Raw genomic sequence first — 26,274 nt, 5'->3', positions numbered from 1 at the left:
TCGAGGCAGTGCCCCCTCAGCCCCAGGCCTGGTGTGTGCAGACCAAGCACGTTGCTGCCATGGGTGGGAGGCAGAGGGGGCCTTCCCCTGGGGGTGGTCAGGTCCCTGGAGGAGCCGTGACCCGGGCACCAGCACTGACCAGCGGGTCTGCTCCTCCCTCCCAGGGAAGGCCGGCTGCGCCTGCCTGCCGCCAAGAATGACCCATGGCTGACCCGAGGCGGCCCGGGCCCTGCCTGCAGCCAGGCACCCTCCGGGGGCCTCCCCACGAGGCCTGGCCGGACTGCAGTGAGGAGCCTGCCCCCCTGGGGAAGGCCCGCAGCTGCCCCATGTGGTCCGCTGGCGAGGAGTCTGGGGACAGGGGCAGCTCGGTGTCATCGGGACGTCTCTCTGGCTCTTCAGGGGGGCATGAGCTGTCCTCACCTGCCCACACGCCCTGGAAGGAGAGGCCCCCCCAGGTGCAGGGACCCCAGCGGCAGCCCAGAGAGAGCAGCCCACGGCTAGAGCGGCTGCTGGACAAGATCCGGGCTCAGGCCCAGGGCCAGGCCAGCTGCGCCTCCCTGGCCACCTCCACGCCCTGTGGTGCCTCGCTCTTCGGCAGAACCTCCAGGCCGGCCCCCCACAGGAAGGCCCGCAGGCCGGCCGCCGCTCCCCAGCCCCGGCCTGCCCTGGTCAGTGGCGGCCCTCTGGGTCGGTATGGTGGGAGTGGGCTGGGCAGTGCGGGGCGGACCCACCCAGGCTGGGGGCGTCCTCCCGGGCAGGAGGTGCATCCTGGGCTTCCACTCCAGGAAGATCTGACCTGGTGGTGGTGGTGGGCACGGGCTGGGGAGGCTGTGGAAGGTGGGGGCGCTGGGGGCACAGGGCAGGGGCTGTGGGGGCGGGCAGGGGCCTCGGCAGGAGTGGGCGGTGGCACTGTCAGGACCGCAGGGCCACAGCACTTGGCCAGGGAGGCCCGTCTGCCCTCTGGGGCCCCGCCCGCCCGTGAAGCCGAGGGCCTGTCCTCCCTAAGGGCTCCCGGGCTGTGGGGCGCGCTTGGAAAGCCCAAAGAGCAAAGGGAAAACAGCCCCTTCCCCGAGCGTCCCTCCCCAAGCAGCCTGGGAGCTGACACGCGTGCGCCGCGTGCGTGGTGGTCCTGGCTGCCGGGCTGCCCTGCCCGCTCCGGGTGGCCGTGGCGCGGCGCCCTCCGCCCAGGCGCGCAGGCCCTGTGTTCAAAGGCCTCTAGAGGCTGCCAAGGGGGGACCTCTACCGAGCAGTCCTCATGCCGCCCTCTCCTCCTCCAGGCAGGAGAGCCGCTGAGCGTGGCCCTGAAGACCAAGCACCCCCTGCCCAGGGGCACGAGCCCCCCAGGGTCCCCCAGCGCCAGGCCTCAGGTGAGCAGCTCGAGGCCCACCGTCCTGGGTGCTCCAGACACGAAATGGGCAGCGTGGTCCAGCCCCACGTCCCCACACCTCGCCCCCCGTGGCCATCCCCAGTGACGGACGGGGCAGCGAGGGCCCGGAGGCCCCACGGGAGGGAGGCAGGCGGGGGGCTGTGCTGTCCCCAGGGGCTCTCTGCTGTGGGGCACTGTGGGGCGCTCGGGCGCCCTCTGGCCTGCAGGACCAGAAGCAGGCGGGCCCCGCTGGTCCACAGGCCCAGGGCGGATGCAATGCCCAGGAGGGGGCCACTCCCCTCTCTCTCCTCTCCTCCCACTGAAGTTCCGCGGGAAAAACCCAGAAGGATGAAAAGTAGCTCCTGCAAGAGAGAGAAGCCGTCCAAGCCACCGGCCCGCAGAGCCACGAAGGACAAAGGTGAGGCTGCTGCAGGAGGGGCTGGCCTGGACTGACCAGCGCGGGGGGAGGGGCCTTGCGGAGGGCGGGGCGGGGGGGGCAGGCGGATGTTGCTCTCTTTGTTACACCACCTTGGCAGGTGGTGAGGGAGGCCTTGCGGGTCCTCTCTCTCTGGCCCGTTGGAGCCTGGGGCTGGGGTGCAGTGGCTGCCTTATGTGGGCCTTGCATGGGGGTCACTGAACTCTGGTGCCCTTCCCTGAGTGCTGGGTGGGGCATCCTGTGCGCCACATGCTCAGGGTCATCAGCTGTCCGCTCCTTACGTCCGGCAGTCTTCTGAGGTGGGCATGTCACAGGGCAGGGAGGGGGCAGCCCAGACCCCGCAAACCTGCCTGCTCTAAATGGGTTCTGCCATCCGCCGTGGGCAAAAGTCCACCCAAGCGGATTGGCCCAGAGCAACGCCCCAAAACCTGCCACAGTCTAAAGCACCTTCCAGGGGGGACCCACAGAAAAGGGTCAGAAACAACCAGACAAGTCTGGGAGGAAAAGAGCAAAATCAAAATCAAGACAAAAACCACCACTGTCCCCTCCCCACGGGTCTCACCCACATCTGTGTCACCCCGTCCACGACCAAAAGGCCGGTGCAGTTTCTTCACGTGTCTCTCGGCTCCATGCGCCTCCACCAGGGCTCCTTCTTGCTCGCCACCCTGCTTCCTTCTGTCCTCAGTCTCCTCTGCAGCTTCTTCCCTCCTGCTCGGCTCCACCCTCCTTGGGTGGGGCAGGGAACCTGGAACCTCCCCCTTTCCTGGGGACCCCCCTGTTACAGGCAGACCTGTGCCCCTGGCTAGGAGAGGCCACAGAGGCTGAGACCACACAGGGGCGCCAAGGCTCAGCCCTGACCTGTCTAGCTCCAGGCCTGGCTGAGCCGCGCGGCCCAGCGGTGCTATCTGGGGCCACCTGGGCACTGTTGAGGCCATCCTTGGGGCACCACAAGATCGGGAGCCCCACTGAGAGCCCCTGGGGTGAGGCCAGCTGGGTGGGCGCCTGGGGCACCTCTGGGCCTCGGTCCCGTGGGGAGTGGGGTGCACCTCTGCCGGCGTCCAGACCCCAAGCCCTCTGCCCCCACCGGGGTCCCTGCTCCAGTCTCGCTGGCCGGCCTTCGAGGGAGGGGGCTCCACAGGGCCGCCGGGCATGGGACAGACACGGGAGAGATGGGAAGCCTCCCTTCGACCTAGAGAGGACACTGGAAGGTCAGAGAAGGTTCCGGAAGTCTCCTGAACACCAACGACGATGCTTTTCTGCATCCTCCTCCCCCTCCCCCAGCCCCGGGCTTGTTTTATTTCAACGGCTCTCTTGAAAAATGAGCGCCCGGGCTGACACGGGGTCGGGGGGCCGCCCGGACCACATCCATCACCGCTGCGGCCGAGCGGCGCTGACCGCCCGCCTCTGTCAGGGAGGAGGCCCAGCTGGGCCGGGAGAGATGAGTGTGGGTTCAGAGGTCGGCGCCGCGGCCCTGGGAATCGGATGAATTAGAAATTTGCTGTAGTTAACAAAAAATTAAATCACAATAGATATAAAATATTCATCCATCGGGCGGAGGAAGCGCTGCCGAGGTTTAATTCCAGGCTGCAGCCCTCGCTTTGCATTTTTTATCATAGATTAGGCCGGACCTTTGACAGGGCGCTGGGGACTTCATCCATTCCCACAGATTAAAAATCCTCTCGTAAAAAAATTAATTGCCATTAAACTGCTCAGTGGAAGAAAAAATGTGCCCGTCAGGACCCATTTATCGAGCCGGACCCTCGGCTGCTGAGGGCCGCCCCTCCCCGCGGGTCCAGCCCAGCCCGGCCCGGCCAGGGCGACGGGGTGGGGGCGCTGGACCGATCCTTGCCGGACCCCAGCCTGGCCCGCTGGGCACCCTCGGCCCGGCCCTCCCTGAGCCAGCGGGAACCCCCCCAGCCGGCCCCGAGTGCAGGGCCCTGTCGGGGGGCCCGCAGACGGGGAGACGGAGGCACGGGCAGCCGGGGGTCTCGCTCAAAGCCCACAGCCAGGGAGCAGCGGAGCAGGAATCTGAGCTGGGTCTGGGCTCCTGACATGGCTCTGAAGTTCGGGGTCCACAGGGATCTGTCCTTTGTGGGTAGGATTTTGGGGGGATTGTTCTAGTCGGGGGGAGGGATTCACAGAGGGCGTGGCCTCTATGCCTGGAGAAGCTTGGTTTTGGGCCCGGGACGTGGCCTCAGGCCTCTGGGGGCGCAGCCCTGCAGGGTGCCACGCGGGTCTTGCTTCAGGTCTGTGGCTGGCGTGCGCGGGTCAGGGCTGTCCTGGTGTCATGTCCGGGCGCAGCGTGTACTAGAGAGCCCTTGGCCCTGTCTGGTTGTTCCCAGTGGTCAGCTCCCTGGATGGTCCCTGCAGGTAAGGGACCCCCCACTTGGCAGAAATGGCCCCTCCGTGGGGGTGTGAGTCTTATGCTGGCCGGCCCTCGGGGACCATGACAGGAGGGGTCCGGGGTGGTCCCGGCCTTGCAGCACCTGGAGCAGCTCCTTGTGTGTGTGTGTGTGTGTCTGCGTGTGTGAGAGTGAGCACCGAGGGCCGTGGGGTCCTGCCTCTGCGGGCTCTGTCGTGGCGCAGGGCTGCAATTGGCGCCTGGCGGTGTGACTGGCCCGTGGGGTGCCCTTGGTAGGCGGCGGTGCCAGCGACGGCCGTTGCAGGAGGCTCTCGTGAGTGGGTGGGCTGGGGTGCTCGTTTACCCACCCCATCTGGACTCCTCGTCCTGCCCACCCGGGGTCTTCATTGACCCCCACCCCTTGTTGCCGCTGAGTCACACACTTATAAACAAATCGGTGTCCTTGGCTCAGCACAGCTGACCGCCGCGCCATTGCCCTCCGGGCCCGTGCTGAGCCCTGCGGTGCCAGCGGCCCATGACCGCTGCTGGGCTGTCCACTGAGCATTGTGGACAGAGGCGTGGGAGCAGGCCGCTGCCCTTCCTCGCTGGAGCAAGACCCTGTCGGCAAAGCCAGGCCAGGGCCAAGGGGCTGGGGCTGAGGGACCGGTTCTGCCCAGAGGCTCGGCCTCCGCAGAGTTGGTGACCTGGTCTCGGGCTGCTGGGTGCCGCCCCTCCGTCCTGGTCCGCCATCAGGGCCCAAACGCGGCTGAGCAAGTGCTTTCTGTTTAAGACTCTGAGTCGGTCGGTGTTTACGCCTGGAGGACAGGACGAGCTCGGGCCAGGGAGCTGCTGGGGCCCCCGCCTGCCCGGCCCAGGCTCCCGAGCGAGGCGCCGTCGAGGGACCTGGCCCCCGCCCAGGAACCAGGTACCTGCCCCCGCCTCTGCTCCACCTGCTCAGGTGGCGCCTGGGGGTGGGTGAGGAGACGGTCCTGACGCCCAGGAGCAGGTGGCGTTAGTGAGGAGGCACCGTCTCTCCCGTGGCCCGTGCCAGGCTCCGACCCGCCCTGGAGAGGGCTTGGGTCGCTGTGCCCGAGGCCCACGAGAAGGATCTCTGCCCCAGAGGCACCTTTTTGGCCGGAAAGGCGCGGCCACCTGAGCTTCCTGAGGGCGCAGGCAGGTGGCCGGGCTGCTGGCGGACAACGCCCTCCCCGCCTGTGCTGTCTTGCCTGCGTCCAGGGCGGCAGCTCCCGCCGGGTGCACAGATGGGGTGCCTGGGTGAAGGCGCCCGCGCGTCACTCTGTGCCAGGCCGAGACGGGAGCCCGGGGCCACGGCTGCCTCTGCGGGGGGCTGGTCCACCCGGCCCTGCCCTGAGGCCCTTCGCCTGTGCTGTCTTTGCAGGAGGCGACAAGAGGAGCAGAAGTGCGGCGAGCCCCCTCTTCGCCCCCAGATACCCAGCCCAGCCCCTGTCCGCCATGACCACCAGCAGGTGTCCGCCCACACGCCCAGCCTGGCGGAGCCGCCTGCGACCGTCCAAGCCGCCGTGGACATCCTGCGAGACCTCCGGCAGCAGATCCAGGCGGGGCTGGAGCTGAGCCGGGGCGGCCACCCGAGGGGCGGGCTGGAGCCGGGGCCAAAGGAGCAGGCGGGGAGGCGGCTGCAGGGCTGCTGGAGCGCCCCCCACGCGCAGGACCCCTTCCTGGCCGGGACCGGAAGCCCCCCCAGCGGGCGGCGGCAGAGCCTGCCAGCTGGGCAGGAGTCGCGCCTGGAGGGACAGGGCCCCCCCTCCCCGAGGCCTGGGAGCCCCCCTGCGAGGCGGAGCCCCTTCCCCCAGCGGCCTTGGAGCGCCTCGGCCGCCGCTGAAGACTGGGAGGGCCCCGCCCGAAGGCCCTGGAGCGCCTCGTTCACCCAGGGGCCCGGCCCCCGCGCCAGAGCCAGGGGCTCCCCGCCGCCTCCCTCGAGAGCCAAGGACGGCTGGCGGGGGCCCAGCCCCCGTGGCCCCTGGGCCGCGCCTGGGAAGGAGGATGAGGAGCCGCCGGTGCGCCCCTGCCCCAAGCCCCGGGGCTGGCTGGGCCGCCCCTACAGCCCCGAGTGCCTGCGGGCCTTCATGCGGCAGAAGGCGGCGGCCCGGCGGCGCCAGGCCCTGCAGGAGAAGGCCGCGGCCGTGCGCGCCCTGGAGCTGAAGAACCAGCGGCTGCGCGACGTCTACGAGGAGCAGAGGGCGGCCGTCCTCCGCCAGCCCCTGCCGCTGCCCGGCGGAGCCGGCCCGGTGGTCTCCCAGATGACCCCCAGCATCGTGACCTTCGTCCCGCATTCCCTGCAGACCGGGGTACGCGCGGGGAGGGGAGCGCCCGGAGCCCCAGATGCCGCCTCCTCGGGGCCCGGAGGGGCTTCGTTACCCTGTCCCAGCCCAAGGTCCAGCCCGGCCGTGGACATCGGCCGCTCGGAGCTGACTCGGGGTCTCCCGCCTGGGGGGCTGACCGTGGCGTCCTCTCCTCAGGGCCAGGAAGCCCCGGGGAGCCCAGGGGGGCCTGTGCTGGCGTGGAGCAAGGTGACGTCCGGCATGGTGCTGGGGGACCAGGAGGCCCCGGGCAGGTGCGTATGGGTGCCTGTGCCGCCCCCCTGACAGCCTGTGCAGGTGAGGCCGTGCGCGGCGCGGGCAGCCGCTGCCCGTCCAGCCCAGAGCGTTCCAGGGCTGGGAGGAGGGCCCAGCCCTCCAGCACTCACCCTCGGGTCTCCCCGTCCAGCGTCCACCTCTGCGACTTGCCTGCTCTGGACGTTGCATGTCCCTGGAGTCGGGCACGTGGCCTCGGGCGCCAGCCTCCCCGCCCCTCCCCGCACCCCCCCACCGGGCTGTGCGTCTCGTGGGTCCGCCCAGGTGGCGGCGCGCCTGCTTCCTTTTTGCTGGCCAGAGGTGCTCCTGGCGTGACCGCCGTGGGCCAGCGTGGCCGGTGGTTTGACTGTCCCTGCCGGCCACTGTGAGGCGCGGCAGGTGTGCAGGGCTGGGCCCCCGTGGGCTCGTCGGGTGGCGGTCACTGTCCAGCCGAGGACCTGCGTCTGTCGCCACGCGGGCACACCGTGCTTGTCCCACCAGAGCCGGAGGGTCCAGGGCCCCGGGCCTCCCAGTGTGTTTTCTGGTTACTTCCCTTGCTGGCCGCTGGGCCACTGTCCCGAAGGCCCCGGAGCAGCGTCTCGAACCACGGGGTGGGCAACCTTCCCCGCTCGGCTGGGCTGGGGCGGCGATAGCACTGGGCCTGCCCAGAAGGACCCGTGGACACCACGCAGGCCTCAGGCGTGCCAGCCCCTCTGGCCAGGCTCCCTGTGGGAGATCTACCTGTGGCAGGAGGGTCCAGCTGCAGGGACCCTCCAGGATGCCGACCCAAGAGCCCGGCCCCTCAGCTGATGGCAGGGGCGCCACCAGGCTTGATTGCTGCCCTGTCGGGAGGCCCCAGGGGGCGTCCACTCCGGCTGTGGCGAGGGCGCTGCAGCGGTCACCCCTCACTTCTCTGGCTTCTCTGCATGTGGGGAGCAGCTCCGAGCAGGTCCAGCGTGCTGCTCTGAGCCCAGCGCTGCCCAGCGCCCCTTCCCCCAGCTCCAGGGCCAGCTGCGCGGCCGGCCAGCCCGGCTCCCCATGCCCCGGAGCCCGTGGCCACTGTCTGTCTTCCTTGGGGATGCGCCCTCAGGTCCTTCGCCTGATTGTTGATGGGGCCACGTGGGTGCCGAGGTGTCCGGCTCCCTCTACAGTCTGGCTGCGTGTGGCCGCCTCCCGCCAGGCGCTCCTCGGACACAGGCATCTGACCCCGGACTCTGGCCTGCTCCCCTCTCGCCCGTGCCTCCGTGTCGCACCCAGGGAGCCGCAGCCAGACTGGGCTCTCCCCACAGCCGAGTGTGGCCCGAGAGTGGACGCCCCTCACCGCCCACACCGTGGAGAGCAGGCCCTGGGGTGGGCATGTTCCGCAGGGCCCTGCTGGCGGCCCTCTGGCCTGGGGGTGCTGGGCAGTGCCACCCTGGCCCCGATCTTGCTCTGCGGCCCGAGTACGTGTGTGGGTGTCCCCGCCGTCAGCGGCACAGGCGTCTGTCCCCGCGGCTGCCACGGTGCTCCCCAGCGCACAGCACAGCCGGCGCGGCCGCACAGCTGAGCCCCTCGCCTCTCCCTGCAGCTTCTGCCTGTGTCTGAACAGGGCCCCGAGTCACACCCAGACGCCGGACCCCAGAGGCTCTCAGGATGACTGGGCCGGGGCTGCCCGGGTGCTGTCTCCTGGCTCCTCCGGGGGCCCCCTGCGGCTCCGGGACCTGAGCACCCGCCCCCTGCACCCAGGGCTGTGCATCTACCTGGCGCCCGAGGAAGCCGAGCGCCTGGGCATGGCGGGGCCCCTGCACTTCCGGTACAAGCAGGCCCGCGTGCAGGCTCTGGAGACCATGGCCAACATGCTCAAGCAGCGGATCGACGTCCTGACCGCCAAGCTGCAGGGGTCCGAGGTCCTCGATGGGCCTTCTGATTCGGACCCAGCGCCCCTGCTCCCTGGTGCCGTGCCCGCAGCCCCAGCTGGCGGGGCCGCCTTGGTGCCCAGCGGGGGCCCGATGGACGCTCCTTCCTCCTCCCTGGACGGCGAGAGGCCGTGGGGTGCTGACTGGGATCGGCGGCAGAGCATGAGCCCGCGGGACCACGGCACCCGCAGGCCCCAAGGTAGGGCCTGCCGGGGGCCCCAGCTGCGGGAGGCCGGGGCCCACTCTCCCCGCCCCGGTTCCTCTCAGAGCGGCTGACGCCTCGCTGCGGGCCCGGCGCGGGCGACTTGGGAACAGGCCTGGCGGGCGTGTGGAGCCCTCGGTCTCACTGGAGGAGGGGCGGGGGCTGCCCCCGAGGCGTGCGCCCTCTTGCGGGCTGGCGTGGGGTCCCCCTACTTCCCCAGCGACTCGTGGGAGGCGAAACCCCGGTGCCCGCCCACCCGCAGGCTTCACGGAGGATGGACGCTCAGAGCCGGAGGAGAGGCTGGAGAGAAGCACCACTTCCTCCCAGGCCCTCGGCGCCGTCCCAGGGGGGTGAGTCTGCCCAGGGCCCTGGGGCCCAGCGCCAGGGTCTGACGGGGTGCCCGGGAGAAGCCCAGGCTGGGGCCAGTTGGGAGCCTCTGGCTGGGGCTGGCCGGCTGGTGTGGATCCCCATGGCCCCTGCGGATCCCCATCACCCTGCCTCCAAGGCCCCCCTTAACCTCTGGGGTGGGTGGGGGTCTGGCATTTGTCCTCCAGGGTCTGATCCCACCACCTCCCCCATCCCAGCAGGCTCAGCCTCCCTCCCCAGGGTGGCACCTGGCACCCGACTACTTCCGCCAGTAGGGGGCAGCAGCGGTCTGGACAGGCCTTCCCTGCCCGCTGCCAGGCTGGCTGGAAGGGCAGGGGGCTGCGAGGATTCCCTGTGCACAGGCCCCAAGGTGGAGAGCCGGCAAGGCCCCGGCCCTGCTCTCAGATGCAGGATGGGCCAGGGAGGCAGTGGGCACGCGGCCCCTGGGGTGTCCCCACCTGGGGAAGGTGTGGGCCCAGGACACTGTCCCCTGGTCCCAGCCCCCCGCCAGGTCTAAAGCAGGCAGAGGTGGACAGCACATTCAGGCTGTGCCCCAGGGACCAGGGCACTCAGACCGGGACTCAGGGCCAGGGCCTGGCCAGGTTCGCTCCGTCCAACAAGGCCCCACCACGTCCAGGGCTGCGGCTGTGCGCATGCGTCTGCAGCTGTGTCCCCGTCCCCCTCCAGGGCGGGGGACGAAGCTCCCGGCTGCTGGCTGCCCTGCCCACCTTCCCCCCTGGACTTTGGCCTTGGATCCCACCGGACAGTGTGGATCTGAGAGCCTGGCCTGGCCCCCACAGCCTCTCACCGTGTTGCCCCGGCGGCTCACGCGTGTGCCTGCGTGTCCCTAGCTCGCACTGGGCACCCGTCATGGGGGACCCCACCGGTGGCTCCCTGAGGCTGGAGGAGATGCAGCCGGCCCCTGGGCCCAGCCCGGTCATGCCCTGGACCGTCCAGCACTTCGGTAAGGGCGAGCCCATGGACAGGCCCTGGGCTGGCTGGTTGGGTGGCCAGGGAGGGCCGCGGGGGCCCCCCCTCACTGCCTAGTGCCCGTCCTACGTGGCACCCGCACGCCGCATTAAAGGGTCTTGGAGGCTCTGGCTGCTGCTGTGTGCCCGCTCTCACCGTGGCCCTGTCCCGACGGCCCCGGCGCCCCAGCCCAGGCTGCCGCCACTCCTTTTGCACCCATGTCTTTGTGTCCTCCCAGGGGAGGAGTGCTCAGGGTCACCAAGCTGGGCCCAGAGTGGGGGCCCCGCCTGGGGCACACCTGGGCCTGAGGGCCTGCGGGAGGGAGGGGCCCAGGGGGCTGGGGTGGCCGGGGCTGGGCTTGGCGGCGTGCACTGAGCTCGGCCTCTGGAGGCTGCCCCGTCCCCAAGTGCAGCTGCTGCCCCTGAAGGTGTTGGGGGTGGACACCGGCTGCAGGACCCCAGCACTGCGGTGCTTCCAGAGTGAGCTCTGACCCTGCCCTGGCCTCTGGGAAGCCCCAGGGGTGATCTGCGTCTCCTTACAGCGCGGGGCAGGCGCACCCAAGGGGGGCAGGGCAGGGTGGGGGTGCGCGTGGCTCCAGGCCTCCCCGGGAGGATAGGGCTGGGCCACAGGGAGGACAGGAGGAAGGGCCTGGTCACGGGCCCCCCCCACCTGCTGTGCCCTCAGGGGATGAGACGGCAGAGCTGTCCCCTTGGACAGTGTCACTGTTCCCTCCGGTGTGTCCACCTGAGCTCTGGGTCGGGCGAGCTGCTGGCCAGAGGGCCCGGCGGTGTTCACAGGAACCTGCGCAGGCGCAGCACCAGGCCTTCTGGGGCCGCAGCTCCTCTCCTGGCTGCCCAGGCGTCTGGCGGGGTGGGGGCGGGCAGCAAGGCCGCGGAGTGGAGGCTCCTAGGCCCGCCCTGCCTGACAGCGGCCGGCCGTGGTCTCCTCACATGGCCTGGGTGCGCCTAACCCCAGCGGTCATGCCCGAGGCCACGGACAGTCCCAAGAGCCCTGGGGAGCCGACTGCTCCCTCCTGCAGGGCTGAGAGCAGTCCCAGTGCCAGGAGCTGAGCCCGAGCACAGCTCAGGGTGCTGCCCGGGTCTCGGCAGACGCCTTTTCCAGGAAGCCCCCCAAGGGCACGGCTGGGCCAGCGTGTCCAGTAGAACTTCCAGACTGCAACCCCAGGATGTCATGTGCTGGGGCCTTCTGGGGCGAGGACGCATCCTCAGCCTGGGGTACCCAGTATAGCGCCGCCCGTGGGGACGCCCTCGCTGAGATGAGGCTGAAGGGGTCAGCCTCGGGTGAAGAGCCGGGGCACTGCTGCGCAGGGGGTGCCATGCGGTGCTGGCTCCTGCTTAGGGGGGTGGGGGGACAGGGGTCGCCTGTGGCCCTCAGCTCAGCAGTGACTCCAGGGGCTCCGGGGTGCTTAGCCAGCAGGCCCACACTGGACTTGGGGTACCCCGAGCTCAGGGACAGGCAGCCCAACCCTGGTGACCTGTTGGCACTGTCCCGCCTGGTGGTGGGGCCGTCCCCCCATCCCTGGGCCTGCAGGGGCGCCTGGGGTCCGGCTCCTGCAGCCTCAGCCTCTCAACGACATGTTGGGGGGGGGCGCACCTTTGGGGGACGTCAGCTCGGAGCAGACACTGTGAGGCCTGTCGGAGTGTCCGAGCTACCCAGGCACCCGCCAACTGGGCGTGGGAGATAGCGCTGCCCGCCCGTGCTGTGGTCCTGCGTGGAGCCTGGCGCTGGGTGGCCAAGGCCTGGGCCCGCCGCGGGGCCTGTTGGCGGCTGTGCTGGGCGGGCGGGGTTCTGGGCGCCCATCTGCAACGGCTGTGGGCAGGGCCTGGCCGGAGCCCACCCATCGTCCTCTGAGCCCTGCCAGTTCTCAGGGCCTGGCCCTCCTGCCTGGGAGGCAACGCTGGCAGAGAACACACCCCGTCCCGGGCCGGGCGGAGGGGAGGAGCCTCCCGGTGGTCCAAGGGGCGGCTGAGCCCTGCTCATTCTCTGGAGCCTTCCAGAGACCCCAGGGGCCCTGGGCCTGGGCCTGCCCGGCACTCCCACCTCACAATGGCCACAGCAGTGACGGCGAGGGGACCGCCGCCAGCTGTGAGGCTGGGCTGCCTGCTTCAGGTGCCCTGGCGCGCGCAGGACGCCAGGTTGGCCTGTGGCAGATGGAGTTCTTGCCCGTCGTCAGGTCGCTGCTCCTGGGGGAGGAGGAGGCTGGGGTTCTGGGGGAGGCCGGGGGAGGGGGTCAGGGCCATCGGGCCAGGCACAGCCTGCTGCCCCCTGCCAGGGCTCCCTGGCTGTGCGGGGAGGGGGCACCTCTTGAGCCGGCTGGGTGTGGTCTGGGGACAGCCCGCCTGGGCTGGGCAGCCGGGATCCCTCCCTCTGCTTCCTCCGCAGGAGCTGAGGCTGGTGCAGGGGCCAGGGCCTCAGAGCCCCTTGCGGTTTCCGCAGGCCAGCGTGAGCAGGGCCAGCCGCCTCCCGGGGCCCTCGCCGACGTCCTGCAGAAGCCCCTGAGCTTTCTGGAGGCCCTGAAGGTGGGTCCCGCCCTCCCCCCTGGGGCCGATGCTGGGCTCCGCTGTCTGGGAGAGGCCCCCGGGAGGCTGAGGGAAGCGCCCTGCGGGGAACTGGGTCCGGGAGGAGAGCCCCAGCAGGGAGGCCCCGGGAGGAGCAGGTTGCAGGCTGAGGGTCCTCGCAGGGGGTGGCCTCAGGAGCCCCTTGGGGCGGCCGGGCGCAGGGCCTGAGGCTGCCCCCTGCAGCTGGACCCGCAGGTGCAGGAGCGGGCGCTGGCTCTGCTGCGGCTGCGGGCGGAACGGGAGGTCTGGGCCGCCGAGAAGGCCCTGGAGGAGCTGCTCTTCCAACACCAGCTGGAGGTCAGGAGCGGCCCTCGGGCTCCCCGGGCCCTGGGCGCAGTCACGCCCAGTGACCCCAGCACCCGGGGTGCTCAGCCCTGGTCTGCGGGACACCCCCCCATGCCCCTCCCCGTGGGCAGCCCCCGCCCCCAGGGCTGGGACCCTGAACCCGGCACCCTCCAAGTCCACGCCCTGCTGCCCCCAGCGGCTGATGCAGACACAGCCCGCGCAGGCCGGGCGGGAGCCAGCTTCAGGGCAGGAGCAGCTCCCGCAGGGCGGGGACCCAGCGCCCAGGACCTTCGCCAGCTCAGAGACGGCGGGACCCAGGTGGGGTCCGGCCCGGGGGCGCGCTGGGGTGGTCTCGGCTGGCCGACCAGAGCTGGGAGTGCCCGCTGCTCTCTCCGCAGGCCACTGCCTCCCCTGGGCGGACATGCTGCCAGCCCCCCGCGGGGCCCCGCGGGAGCACAGGGGCGTCAGGCAGGCACATCGGCCTCTAGGGGTGAGTGTCCCTGGCGTCACGCCCTCCGGGGCCTGCTGAGGCAGCGCTGCATGGACCCCGGGCTGCGCCAGCTGCGTGCCCGGCCCAGCAGAGAAGGGGCCTGCCCAGGGCCTGCCCGCGTGGACTGGTGTTTGACGCGGAGTGTTTGATGCCAGGACCGTGTGACTGACCAGGGGCCACGCTGCCTCCTGCTTGAGGACCGCTGGGCATCTGGGGCCAGGGGCCAGGAGCCTGAGACAGTCCCCACTGCGTCTGGGGACAGTGGCCTGGGTCACGGCAGGGGCTCTGGGCCAGCTCAGGAACAGGGGCTGCGGCTGAGTAAGCAGAGCCGGGGCGTCATCCTGCCCTCCTGCTGACCAGGGACAGAGAGGGCCTCAGCTGCTGGTGGCCCCGGGTGGCCCTCGCCCAGCCCTGCAGGCCAGGTTGCAGCCCGTCTCACTCCTTGGGGACGGGAGCCCCATGCTCTCCAGGCCCCTGACGCTCACCTTGTCCCTGTGTGTGGTCTCCTGGAGGCCCTCAGGAGCTGAAGACCAGGTGTCCGGCCCAGTCTCCTTGCCGTGCGCCCTGCACTGGAATGAGGCCCCTGCTGCAGGCGCAGCCCCCAAAAGCCCCAGGCTGAGCAGCGAGGCTCGGCTTCCCTTACCACCTTCCAGCTGCCCCATCCAGCCACAGCCGCCTGCACAGCCGCAGGCCGAGGGGTGGCTCCCCCGAGCGCCCTGTCCTGGTGCGCCCCCCCCCCCGCCCCCTGTGAGAAAAGTGTCCCGGGGGGTGGAGCACGCTCTCCTGTTGCTGGCAGTGGCGCTCAACCCTCGGCCCAGGCCCCCTCACCGGGGAGGGGTGCTGCCTGCTGTGCGGCCGGGCGCCGTGGCTGAGGTGGCCGCGCTCTGTGGCCCGCGGGGCCCGCGCCGATCTGCCCTGAAATCCACTGAGCGATAACACCAGGGCTGCCTCGGCCGGCGACAGGGCCCGCCCTGAGGCTCGAGCCTGGCCCAGATCAGTGTTCCTGCCGCAGCGGGGATCAGAGCCTGTTCTTTCCCCTGGCCTGACCTACCTAGCCGCTCCCTTCTGTCAGCCCACGCTCGCCATGGTGGTCGCTGCTGCGGCGGGGCCTGCTGGCCATGGGGGTTTCCATCATGGCCACTGGGTACTTCGCCACAGCCCCCGGCAAATCCCAGCAGCCAGCTCCCTGTGGATGGCTCCAGGGGCTCAGCCCAGAGGCTCTCTCTGGGCTTCAGTCTCCCCTCTATGGAGGCCAAGTAACTGGACTGAGGCCCCCCGAGTCCAGTGACCGGGGTACACAGAACTTCATATTGAGAAAGGAGACCGCGAATTGTCCTGGGGCTAATGTGCAGCTGTGTGTATGGGGGCAGGGGCGCTTAGACTCCCAGTCCTGCTGGGCAGCCCTCTGGAGGGAAGGCCCTGCACCCCCAGAGCTGCTGCACACCCCAACCTGCTTTCTGTCCTCAGAACTTGTGCAGGAAGGGCGGCCAGACCAAGAGTCCCCACTGCGGCAGCCCTACCCATGGGACAACCCTACTCTCCAGGTACAGGGGGCGGCCCTGGGGCTGGCAGAGGAGTGGGGTCTGGGGGCACTCCCCACCCCTGCACTGGGGCATGCCTTGGCTCAGTGCCCCCAGCTGCCTGTCTGGGGCAGTGGCCTTTTCCTCTCGTCTATGCCAGGGAGTCTCCACTGCAGCTTCTGGGTGGGGGAGGCTCTCTAATGGCACCTCTCACGCACCCCCGTCCTCCTGCCCAGTGGCAGGTGGCAGCACGGTGGGTGCTTCAGCAGGTGCCCGCTGAGGATGCACAATCAGAGCAGGAGGCCTGCTCAGGACCCTACTGGAGCACAAAAGCGTGCTCGGTCCAGACAGGACCCCATCTTGGGGACGGGGCACTAGTTGAGAACGAGGAGGCAGGTGGGCAGTCCGGGAAGGCTTCCTGGAGGCGGCAACAGTCCACCCAGCGAGGCCGTCTCGGAAGAGGCCTGGGGGTTTGGTGGGGGTGACATAGCTTGACTGGAACCCGCCTGACGCTTCAGATGCTCCAGCAGAGCCTGCGGGAGGAGAGGCTGCGCGTGCAGCACCAGGCTGCGCTGCTGCGCCTGCGCGAGAGGGCGCTGGAGGAGAAGATGCGCGCGGAGCTGGCCTGGCTGGAGCATCGGCGACGGTGAGCGCATGCGCGGGCGGGCGGCCCCGCCCCTGGCCCCGCCCCGCCTCTAGGCTCCAGCCCCGCCCTGGCTCTGGCCCCGCCTCCAGGCCCCGCCCCGCCCTGGCTCTGGCCCCGCCCCGCCCCGCCCCGCCCCGCCCCGCCGGCTCCGAGGGCGCGAACCCGGCGGCGCCCGGGGCTGCCCCGCGCGCGCACCGCCCCCCGCGGTTGTCCGCGTCGCGCGCGTCCTGCGGTCTGTCCGCCTGAGGCGGCTGCGCACAGGCCGCTCAGCAGCCGCGAGGGCCCGCGCGCCGGTCGGGAGAGCCTGAGGCGCCGCCCCGCCCGGCCCGCGCGCTCGGGGGTCCCGGAGCAGCCCCGCCCGGCCCCTGTCGCGGGGGCCGCCCGCGCCCCTTAGCGCAGATCCCCGGGGCGCCCCCGCGGCGCCGGGCCCGCAGCGCCCTGTCCCCCAGGTGCCCGCGCGGCCAGGCGGGGCTGGAGGCCTTCCCCGGGGCGCCCGAGCAGGGGCAGGTGAGGGCCGGGGCGGCGGCCGGGCCGCGGGGGGGGGGGGGGGGCGGCTCGGGACCGCCGGCTGAGCCTCCTGAGCCTCGGGGTCCTCTCCTTGACCTAGAACGGCCGCCCCCCGCAGGGTGGCGGTGCCCAGGGGCGCGCAGAGGTGGGGCCGTGGCGGCCCGCAGGGGCTGGGGGTGGGCAGGGCCCAGCCAGCCCGTGCCCGCCCCACCGGGGCGCTGGGCAGCGAGCACCCCTGAGCAGCCCCCTGTCCATGAAAGGAGGGGAGCCCCAGTGCAGGGGCCTCCTGGCCGAGCGCAGCCCGAGCACCCCCCCTCCCGTCGCCCGGGCGGCCTTTGGGGACCCTGCTGACGCCGCGGCGCCGCCCAGACGCCCCCCCCCCCAGCACCCGCAGCGGAGGCCGCCCCCGGGCAAGGGACGGACACGCCTGCGGGCAGGGAGCTCCCGGCCCGCGCGGGCGGCCTCAGGTGGGCGCCCCCCAGGGCTGTCCACCAAAGCTGTGTGGGGACACCGGTGGCCAGGGTAGGGTGCAGGTGGGCACAGGAGGTGGGCGGGGCTGGGGGTGCGGCCAGGCCTTTGCTCAGCGAGTGGGGGGCTGGGGGAGGCAGGGACCCGGCAGGGTGGTGGGGGCACAGGCAGCGGGGAGGACCAGCGTGGCCTGGGCTGCTCGGGGAGGCCTGTCCCTGGGGGATCCTGGCCTCCCGCTGCTGCCCAGCTCACTGACCCGTGATGGCGTGGACACACACGGGGACGTGCCGGGTACTCGTCCGATGGCTCCCCTTTAAGTTGGGGTCTCCGCGAGTCTCCTGCTGGGTGGGGTGAGGACGGCAGGGGGCCTCTCTGAACCCCGCCGGCCCGCAGCAGAGGGGCAGGGCGGCCTGAGTCCACCGCACAGCTGGGGCGGCAGCCTGAGACCACAGCCCGGGGCCAGGCGTCCCCATCCTCCGGCCTGCACCTGCACCTGGGGCGCTTGCCGGGGCGAGGGTGGCCGGGCATGTGGGAGCTCGCCCTGCACGTTTCCCCAGCTGCTGCCACGTGGCGCCCGTCAGCAGCTCTTCCCTGAAGGTGGGCGCGGGTGCCCACCCAGCTCACCCTGCCCCGTGTCTCTAGAATCCCGGCCACGGAGTCAAGGCCAATGGGGAGACGAGCCAGCGGTCGGCAGGGCCTGTGCCAGGCCCTTCGAGCCCCCCCAGGCCACACAGGCCAGGCCACCCTCCCAGGGCCCCCCATTGGACGAGTCCCCTGAGCTCCCGAGTCTCACAGTGAGTCTGTCGCGGGCGGCCTCCCTGGGCTCACCATTAAAAGTCTGAGTCCTGTGCTGGGTGCTGCTGCCTGCCCGGGAGGGCTGCTGTGGGCCCTGCTCAGGCTGCTGGGTGGGCGTGGTGGAGCGCACGTCGGTGCTGGCTTGTCCCCCGAGCCGCTGGGGGCTGGTCCTGAGGACGGCCACTGGCTGGGCTGGGAGGATGGGGTACCCCCAGCTGGACCCTGCCGCGGGAGGGAGCCTGCCGCCACCCCGCCAGCCCCTGCCCCCACGCCGGGTGCTCTGCGCCTTCTCCACGTCTGCCCCAGAGCTGGTGCCCCACCCAGGAGCAGCAGCCCGGGGGGAGGCCACAGGAGGGGCCCCTCCTTGAGAAAGGGCCCGCACCTTCCCGGGAGAGGCCTTTGTGGGGACACCTGCCCGGGGGCGGCCATCACTGTCCCGCGGTGTCCATCACTATCTTGCAGAGGTCGGGGGGATGCGTGTTCACCCCCCAGGGGTCATGGCCAGCAGCTCCTCCTGCCCCGCCATCCTGCTGGGGGTCTCTGCCTCCCGGCCACGCTTAGTCAGCAGCGCCAAGTGCCGTAACCCAACTGGGCAGAAAACGCCTAAAATCTGTGGGTGCCGTGCACCCCCTGGCAGACTCCTCGCTTCACTCTAGAGGCCCAAGAGCCTCTGTCCTGGGGCTGCATCCGGACAGGGGGGTGGACAGGCACCCACTAGTCCAGGTCCTGCCCTGGAGGCGAACCCGACCTTCAGAATCAGCGTGTCCTCTGGAGCGGAGGCCCTGGAACCCCGCCCCGCCCGCACCCCGGTGAGCTGGGGGTCTCTCAGCCCACCCCGCGGACAGCGACAGGCTGTGTCCAGGGCAGCAGGTGCCTGGGGGAAGAGGGGTGAGCGGTTCCCCCCAAGAGGCTGTGGAGTGTTCTGGAGCTGCCCAGTGTTGGCGCTGACCTGAGCCAGACGGGAGCCAGGCCTCCCGGGGCTGCCCGGGGCAGTTTCTCACCTCCCAGGTGTGGCCGAAGCCCGGCCAAGGACCTGGGTGTGGGGTGTCTCCCGCCCTCTGCCTCCCAGAGCTGGGGCCAGCACTGCCCACGAGGCCCAAGAACCGGGGCCATCTCCAGGCCCAGTCCTGACAGGGCACAGGCCCGCTCTGCGCCCCCCACACCAGCACCGCGCCCACGCCTCTCACCCGGCGCTGCCCCTTGGGGGACTGGCTTTGCTTGGGAAGGGGCTGGGTGAGGAGGGCCCGGGGGGGGGTCTCCCTTCACCCGGGTGTTGACTGCTAGGCCATGGACCGACCACAACCGTCCCTGGCGTGACCACCGTGGGCAGGGCTGGCCGCCGGGTAGTGTGGCCCGCGGTCATCAGTGCCCTCTGCACTACCTGTAGCTTTCTCACCGAGTGGCAGGACAGAGCACCCCCCAGGGCCACCTCGCCTGCAGATGGTCAGCTGTGGCCTCTGAGGTCGGGAGAGCACACACCTGCGGACCGAGGCTGGCCTGAGGCCCAGGGTCAAGGTAAAGGGAGCCAGGCCTCCCGGGGCTGCCCAGGAGGGGGCCTCTGCTCCCTCTCGCAGAGGTCGGGGGGATGCGTGTTCACCCCCCAGGGGTCATGGCCAGCAGCTCCCCCTGCCCCGCCATCCTGCTGGGGGGGGGGGGTCTCTGCCTCCCGGCCACGCTTAGTCAGCAACGCCAAGTGCCGTAACCCAAGTGGGCAGAAAACGCCCGGTTTTCTGAGGCCCAGGGTCAAGGTACAGGGCAAGGCGGCCGCAGCAGCCCCTGGCCCAGGTGGGGCAGGCGGCCCTGTGTCCGTCCCGAGTGCCCGCGGGTGACGGCCTGTTCTTTGTCCTCACACCAGACACGCACACTGGGCTGTGCTGCGGGCCAGGCTAGCAGCCGGCGGGAGCCCGGGCCCCTCTGCGGGCCCACGGGCGCAGCTGCGGGGAGGGAGGCCTGTCCACGCAGAGCTGCGGTTGCCGGGGGTGCCGAGCCCGTCCGTGGCCCAGGGCCCTGGATGCCGCCCGCTGCATCTCAAGGTCTCCCCGGCAGCCCTGACAGCCCCCTTGCCTCACAGGTGACCCCCGGACCAGCCCCTCGGCCACAGAGGAGACCCGTGTCCCTAAGGGAAAGGTGGCCTACGCGCCCCCAGGCGGAGCAGGCCCTCAAGGCCCCCGGGAAGCCGGCGTGAGTGGGGTGCGGGCTTGGGCTGATGCGGCCGAGGCTCTGGCGGGGGCGTCCGGCCCCGTGGACGGCTCTCTGGGAGGAGGTCGGGGCGCAGGGCTGTGTCCACAGCCTGACCGTCCCGTCCCAGCATTCCCTGCAGGTGGGGGAAGGCAGCGAGAGTCAAGAGGTGTCGGGACTGGGGCTGGACGTGGCCTGCAGCCCCCGGGGGAAGCCCCCTGAAGTGGATGGCCCCAGGCCGGGGGGGCAGAGGTAGGGGCGTGGGGCAGTGTCCAGACCCGGGGCAGGGGCGGCGGGAGGCCCTTCGGGGGGCCGTGTCTCCGTGTCTGGGAGGGCGACCTCCCCATCTACCAGGCTAGCGGGGGCACAGGTCAGCTCCCCCAAAACCATCCCGTACCCCTACCCAGTTACCTCCTGTCAGGGGCAGGTGGCGACAGGCCTCAGGGAAGTCACCCCCCAGAGAGCCTGCGGGCGCAGGGGAGGAGGCGGCGAGGATGGGCCCCTCCCAGGGGCACCAGGACTGCCCCGTGAATGTGCTTGCAGGAGGGAGACCTGTTGGCAGGAGGACCCCTGCGGCCCCTCCAGGCGGCACGCTGCCCAGCTGCCCACCGCCCCAGGTGATGCCCGGCCCAGCCCCGCGCCGAGCCACAGAGGCCCCTTCTCCCGCACCCCTCCCTCCCCGTGCGGCTGGGGCCGCCCCGCCCAGCGCCCACCCTCACACCCAGCGTCCCAGATGGCGGAGGCACCACCACGGGCAGCCCCTGCCCAGCTAGCCAGCCCCTGCCTGTGTGCGTCCCCCAGATGTGACCCTGGGCCAGATCCCGCCGGGTCCCCGGCCCACCTGGCGCCTCAGTCCAGGTGTTCTGCCCCTGTTCTGGGCCTGTGCTGCTCTTGCCAGCACCGGGGGCCGCCTCGGGGCCGGTGGGCTGGCACCACCCTGCTATCACCCCCAAACTCCCCTCTCTCTGCAGCACCGGCAGCAGCTGGGGAGGTGCCACCCACCCACGCCGAGGGCAGCCCCCCGCCTGCGCTCGTGGCCCCAGTGGGCCTGGGCTGCGAGTCCGAGTGCTCGGGCCGATGGGGGGCCTCCCCGGCCGGCTCCGACAGCAGCGCGTCCTGGGCCTCCCTCCCGGAGTTTCAGAGGGCGTCGGCCATCCTGGTGCAGCTTTCCCAGAGCTCCAGCTCCCTGTCTGGCGGGGAGGCTGGGGACACCCCGGAGGTGGCCCCTGGCTGGCCTGGGGAGTTCTCTGCCCTTGACTCCCAGGGGCTCCACGGGGGCGGAGGACAGGGGACCTGGGAGAGGTCAGAGGGCAGGGGCGCCTGTCCCCTTCAGGGCCCCACCACAGGGACAGGAGCCCCAGAGCCACCCCCAGGCCCCCAGAGCCCCCCTCCGAGGCCAGGGTCCGACCTGTCCGAGGCGTCCAGAGAAGTCTGGGATGAGGAGAACCTGCCGGGGCCTGGAGCCTCGGGACCCTCCTCGGCCTCGGGCGGCAAATCCGACCCCGAGAACTGGGGACCGCCTCCATCCTGGGGCCCTGCGGAGGGGCAGGAGGCCTCTGGAGCCAGCGGGAGCCTGACCGGTGGACCAGGTACCAGAACGGCCCGCCAGAAGGCCCCTGAGACTGCCGGCCCCGCAGCGCCGCCCCGAGCCCCTTCCTGCAGTGACGGGCACCTGACCCCGGCCCGCCCCTCGGGGGCCTTGGCCTCGGAAGGGCCCGACGCAGGCAAAGCAGAGACCCAGGCCGTGTGGGCCCTGGCTGGCCGCCTGCTGGCGCCCCGAAGTACTGTCCAGGGGCCACCTACTGACGGGAACCTCCTTCGGGTCTCACCTGAGCCTGAGGACCCCGGGAACCTGTGGGCTCCTCCTGGGGACCCCAGCAGCCTGGCAGCCTGCGGCCCAGCACCCGGGAGGGCCTCAGCAGACCCTCGCCCTGGCCTGGCCGGCGGCATCCTGCCCAAGATCCTGTCCCCTGTGGACAAGGCGCTGTCCTCCCCGAGGGCCGCCCCCTTCCCTCCGCCGCCCCCCTCCCCGCCGGCAGAGAGCGAGGCAGAGGCCTACCCCCTGCCAGAGGACATCCCCCCGCCGCCGGCAGACGCTGTCTTGTCTCCTGGGGTGCCCCCGGGTTCCCCAGGGGAGGACACCTCTGCCGGCACTGAGGTACCCTCCTGGTCCGAGGACGTTCTGCCTGAGGCACCATCCCCAGCCCCCCCGGAATTGGGGCTGGGCCTGGGGGCGGCTGGCCGGGGCAGACATCTGGAGGAGGAAACGGGCGAATCGAGTTCTGGGGGGCAGACGGAGACTGTGGGCGGCCAGTGGACTGAGTCGCTCGGCTGGCCAGGGTCCCCCTGGGGTGGGGGGGCAGATGATGCCCTAGGGGGGCTCCCCAGAGTGTCCACTGTGGCCCGAGTGGCCGGGGCAGGCTTGGCCACAGGGGTGGTGGCTGGCGACCCCCTGCCCTCTGGCTCCGAGGGCGGCCACCCAGCTCCTGGCTTGGGCCCAGGCCCCCAGGCTGGTCTCCTGGGTGTGGGGACAGCCGAGGCTGCAGATGTGGTGTCCACCCGGCTCACCAGGAGGATCCTGTGCGACACGCGGGCGGTGTTCTCGGAGCGGGCCCAGCCAGGCAGCCCACTGACGGGGGAGCTGGTGGGGACCAGCTGGGTCCCTGAGGCGCCCGCCACGCCTGCCGGGCTGTCCTGGCGGGGCCAGGAGGCCTGAGAAGCCACGGGTGTGTGCACAGCTGGGCTGTGCATGCGTGTGCGTGTGTGTGTGTGCATGTACATGGGGCTTCAGGAAGCCGGGACTTGGCCAGGGCGGAGCTGCCACTCAGAACAGTCACGCTGTGCTGGCCGTGGAGCTGGCCACCCGGTGCCAGTCCAAGACCAGGCTGCGGTTCCTCCTTGTCTGGCGGGGTCGGCTCCATCTGCATTTGTCTGGATGTCAGGTCCGCCATGTCCTCCAGGTTCTGGAAGGGGCCCCGACCCAAAGAGATTAAAAGGCAGGAATGTAAAAAGTTGGGGGGCTGTTGTCCAATAGCCAAAAGGTATGGATTCAGGGGCTGGCAGGGGGACCCCCGGGGAGGGGGAGCAGCTCCCGTGAATGAGACCCCTTGCCAGAAGCCAAGGCCAGCAAAGCCCACCAGGGAAAGAAGAGCCTCGGGAGCCGGGGCAGGAAGGGGGTCCCGTGTGTTGCTTGGGAAGTGGGCTGTGAGGGCCTCTGCCTGCTCTTGCTTCTCAAGGCCTGTGTGTAAAGACAAGGACAGCCGGCCTTCGCGGGCTTAGAGGACAGGCCCCTGCAGCAGTGGCCGCTGCTCACAGAAGTCACCATCACCAGCCGCTGGGGACCCAGAGCACCCACCCTCACCCCTCACCCAGAGCAGGGCCACGGCCACACCCAGCCTGGCAAGGCCACCCTCGAGACCTGTGAGGGACCCGACCATCTTCCCCAGTGGTCAGAATGCTGGCTGTCCACACCAACATGCAGCACGTCCTGGCTGGTACACAAAGGAATTCACCGGAAACCACCTGACGCTCTTCTTAGTGGACCCTGCGTCTCGCAGCCGAAGGGTCTGTCATTTCAATATTTGTCCTAAACTGTATTTTCTGTGCACTTGGGGACTAAGTGACTTTTAAGTGAGTCCAGAAATCAGCTCTTTTATAAAGGGAAGCAGCTTTCAAATCTGTTTCTACCTGGCTAGGGGTCTTGCGATGGGCTCTCTTATACTGTGGTTGGGCCTCTGGCAGACGCGCCATGTCCGACAGCAGCCGCTGTCTCCAGGCGCCTGTGTTCACCTGTCACCTGTGTCATCCACCAGCTACCGTGCACTTACCATCATTGGTCTTTCGTCTCTGCCCGTCCATCGGTCTGTCCGCCCATCACCCACCCACCCTTCCATCTGTCCCGTCTGTCCGTCCGTCCTCTCCCAACACCCTTCTTGAACTGCAAGGCCCCCGCCTGGAGGGAGTCCAGGACTGAGCGAGAGCTTGCGGAGAGGTTCCGCCGCCCGCCGAGGCTCGGGCTGTGTGACAGGGCCACGGAGGGGAAATGTGTTCATGCTCCGTGTACACAATTTCAAAACTCACTTTGAGCTACAGCTTATTGATTCCCTTCTAGTTTTCTGAACAAATTAGTCTGTAATTTTTTATCTTTTTCCTATTTATGGTTGACCCTTTGGATTTATGAGGCCATGTGAGAGGAATTATGTATTTTACACACACACATTTGGCACCGTAATAAATCTCCCACGTTGAAGCCCTGCTGATTTGCCTGAAATTCGATAGTCTCCCGCGGGTGGCTGCGGGCTGGGTGCACTGGCAGCTGGGCAGTGGCCCCCGGTGACCTTCCCCAGGCCAGCAGGTGCGTGGCCTCCCAGGAGCCGTCTGCGGCCATGCCCCGTGCCCTTGGCGGGGGCTGGCTGGGGTCTAATGACCGTCCTGGCCACACCTGCCCAGGAGGGACCCCAGGGTGCCGTGCTGCGACATGCGTGTCCCCCGCAGAGCTGGGCGCTGGCTCCGGCCCCCGCACGCCCGGGCCGCTCCCGTGTGCTGACGGGCAGGACTTCAATATCCAGATTACTCCCTCAAGGTCTCCTGAGCTCGCCTTGGCTCCGGTCCGTCGTAACCTCCTGGGTCAATAAATCTTGATACCAGCCTCCAGAGAAGTCATTATCTTTCATAGAAAATGATTATTTCTCAGTTAAAGCCCACATTTAATTTTCCCGTCATCTGTCTCCTTCAGCTTCCGGAGGAACCACTCGCGCCCGCATGAAATGCCCAGACACGCGTCTGCGCCAAACCCCAGATCATCGCACCCGCCCTCCGAAAACATGCGGGGGCTGGGGCGGGGGTGGGGGGCCGGCAAGCCCCGGGGACTCGGGTCAAGCGAGGGTGCTCTGCTGGGGCCTAGACGGGGAGGGTGGCGGTGACCAGCACTGGCCCTCTGTGGAACCGGTGCCCTGCCGGACCAGCCTGTCTGGTTGGCCCCAGACAAAACCAGGCCGGGACGGGGCCTTCTCCACCCAGCTCCGCAGGCAGCGGGCCCGGAGGACCACGGCCAGCCCCGTGCTGCCTATGCCTGTGGCCCCGTCCTGTCCGCCCAGCGAGCACGAAGTTCCACACGGCTGTGCTGCGGTGTGTCCCGCCCCTCCCACCCCTCCCACCTGTACCCTCCCCCCACCGCCCATGAACACAGCTGGGAGCAGGCAGGTGTTTGCAAAACTTGAGTGTGGGCCGGGCAAGGGCTGCTCACACATGCAGGCGCATCCGCCCCGCGCCCTGCACTCTCCTGCAGGGTCTGGCTCCAGCAGGCCTTGCGGGGTACTTCAGATGCTAAGACACCCCCCCCACCCCACCCCCCACCGCAGCCCAGCCACTCCCCGGAGCTGTGCCAGGACCGCCCACCTCCTCCGGGACCGCCCGCCCCCTCCGTGGGCAGCTCTACTCACTGTGGGGACACAGGCTCCCGCTCTGGGTCCTCTGAGCTTCCAGAAAAGGCCATGTCTGTGCAGCCGCCGCTGTTCCCTCCTCCCGGGAAGAGGGCCGTCCCTCCTGGGCCTTCTCTCCACTGCCCTCCTGAAACACATCCCATCACGCCTTGTCCCTGCACCGGCGCTGGTGTCCGGCCACCACGGAGCGCCCCCGCGGGCCAATGCCCAGCTGGCCTCTGGACGCCGTCCCTGTCTCAGAGTCTGCACCCCCCAGGCCCTCCCACTGCCGGCTAGGCCTCCGGCCCTCTCCCTCCTCAGCCCTGGAGCTGGCCCAGGGCTCTGCGTGAGGCCCACGTGCCCGGCGAGCCCCGACGCCCACCCAGCCACGCAGAGATGCTCCCTCTGACGTCAAAACGGTCTCAGGGACTGAATAGGCCACGGAGAGATTCCTGATTCCCACCCCCGTCCTGCCCCAGGCCTGCGGCCAAGAACGACTCACTCTCCCAGGTGCCCAGGGCCAGGCCTGGCGGGCAGAGGGCCTCTCGGCCACAAACCCTGGGTGCGGCCCCAAGTCTGACCCTCCCCTGCAGAACCCACAACCGTGGAGGCTGGGTGGCCCCTCAACCCCCTCTCCCTTCCCGCCCCTACATGGCAGCGCCAGGGCAGAAGCTGGGCCCCGTCCTGTCCTCCCCGGCCGCCGGGACACGGCGAGGCCCTGGCGGTCACCCTTGGCTTCTCTGGTTCTGTTCCCCTAAGTGGCTCTGCTCCCACTAAACTCCCTTCCTTGCTGCCCTCAGAGGGCCCAGGCCCCTCTCACACCCGCCCCGCCCCGGGGCCTTTGCTGCAGCTCCTGGCCTCCAGCGCTGGCCTCTCCTCCCGGTCCCCCCAGGGAGCCGCGCCCCCCACCCTGCCCACCCCTCGCCTGTCAGAGCCCCGGGCCCACCTGCCCGGCCTCGGCGGGCTCGGACCGCAGGGCTGGGCACCCGGCGGGTCCCCGCTGTCTCCGGAGCCGCACAGACCAGGCGGCCGGCGGCGGCCGGGAGACCCCAGAGCTGGGCCGGCCGGGCTCGGCCAGGGCGCTTTGGCTTGGGTCAGCGGTTGGACCTCCCGCCCTCGGTCCCGCGGATCCCGCCCCAGCAGAGCCTGCACCGACCCGCTGGGGGGCGCCGGGACGCCGGCCGGGCACGGCCCCGCCGGGGAGCTGGCCCGGGCCGCGG

The 26,274-nt window shown here is 70.4% G+C and overlaps 1 protein-coding gene across 1 annotated transcript; it reads left to right on the top strand.

The window, feature by feature from the left end:
- The first annotated feature begins 271 nt into the window (after positions 1–271).
- On the top strand, positions 272–23,950 carry CCDC187 (coiled-coil domain containing 187). Its single transcript, XM_037495472.2, is given in 21 exon segments — positions 272–696; positions 1,278–1,367; positions 1,692–1,784; positions 4,934–5,004; positions 5,007–5,068; positions 5,543–6,470; positions 6,642–6,736; positions 8,302–8,828; positions 9,094–9,181; positions 9,998–10,161; positions 12,570–12,706; positions 12,929–13,042; positions 13,227–13,348; positions 13,429–13,520; positions 14,988–15,064; positions 15,559–15,686; positions 18,844–18,971; positions 19,528–19,637; positions 19,765–19,886; positions 20,178–20,251; positions 20,606–23,950. Coding segments are annotated over 21 exon segments (5,337 nt in total). The 5' UTR covers positions 272–326; the 3' UTR covers positions 22,351–23,950.
- Positions 23,951–26,274: the final 2,324 nt, after the last annotated feature.

The sequence above is a fragment of the Talpa occidentalis genome, unplaced genomic scaffold, assembly GCF_014898055.3.
Source record: "Talpa occidentalis isolate TD23 unplaced genomic scaffold, MPIMG_talOcc4v2.1 talOcc4.7, whole genome shotgun sequence".
Lineage (NCBI taxonomy): Eukaryota > Metazoa > Chordata > Mammalia > Eulipotyphla > Talpidae > Talpa > Talpa occidentalis.
The sequence above is the reverse complement of the archived record's forward strand: the minus strand, read 5'-3'. Positions and strand labels throughout refer to the sequence as shown.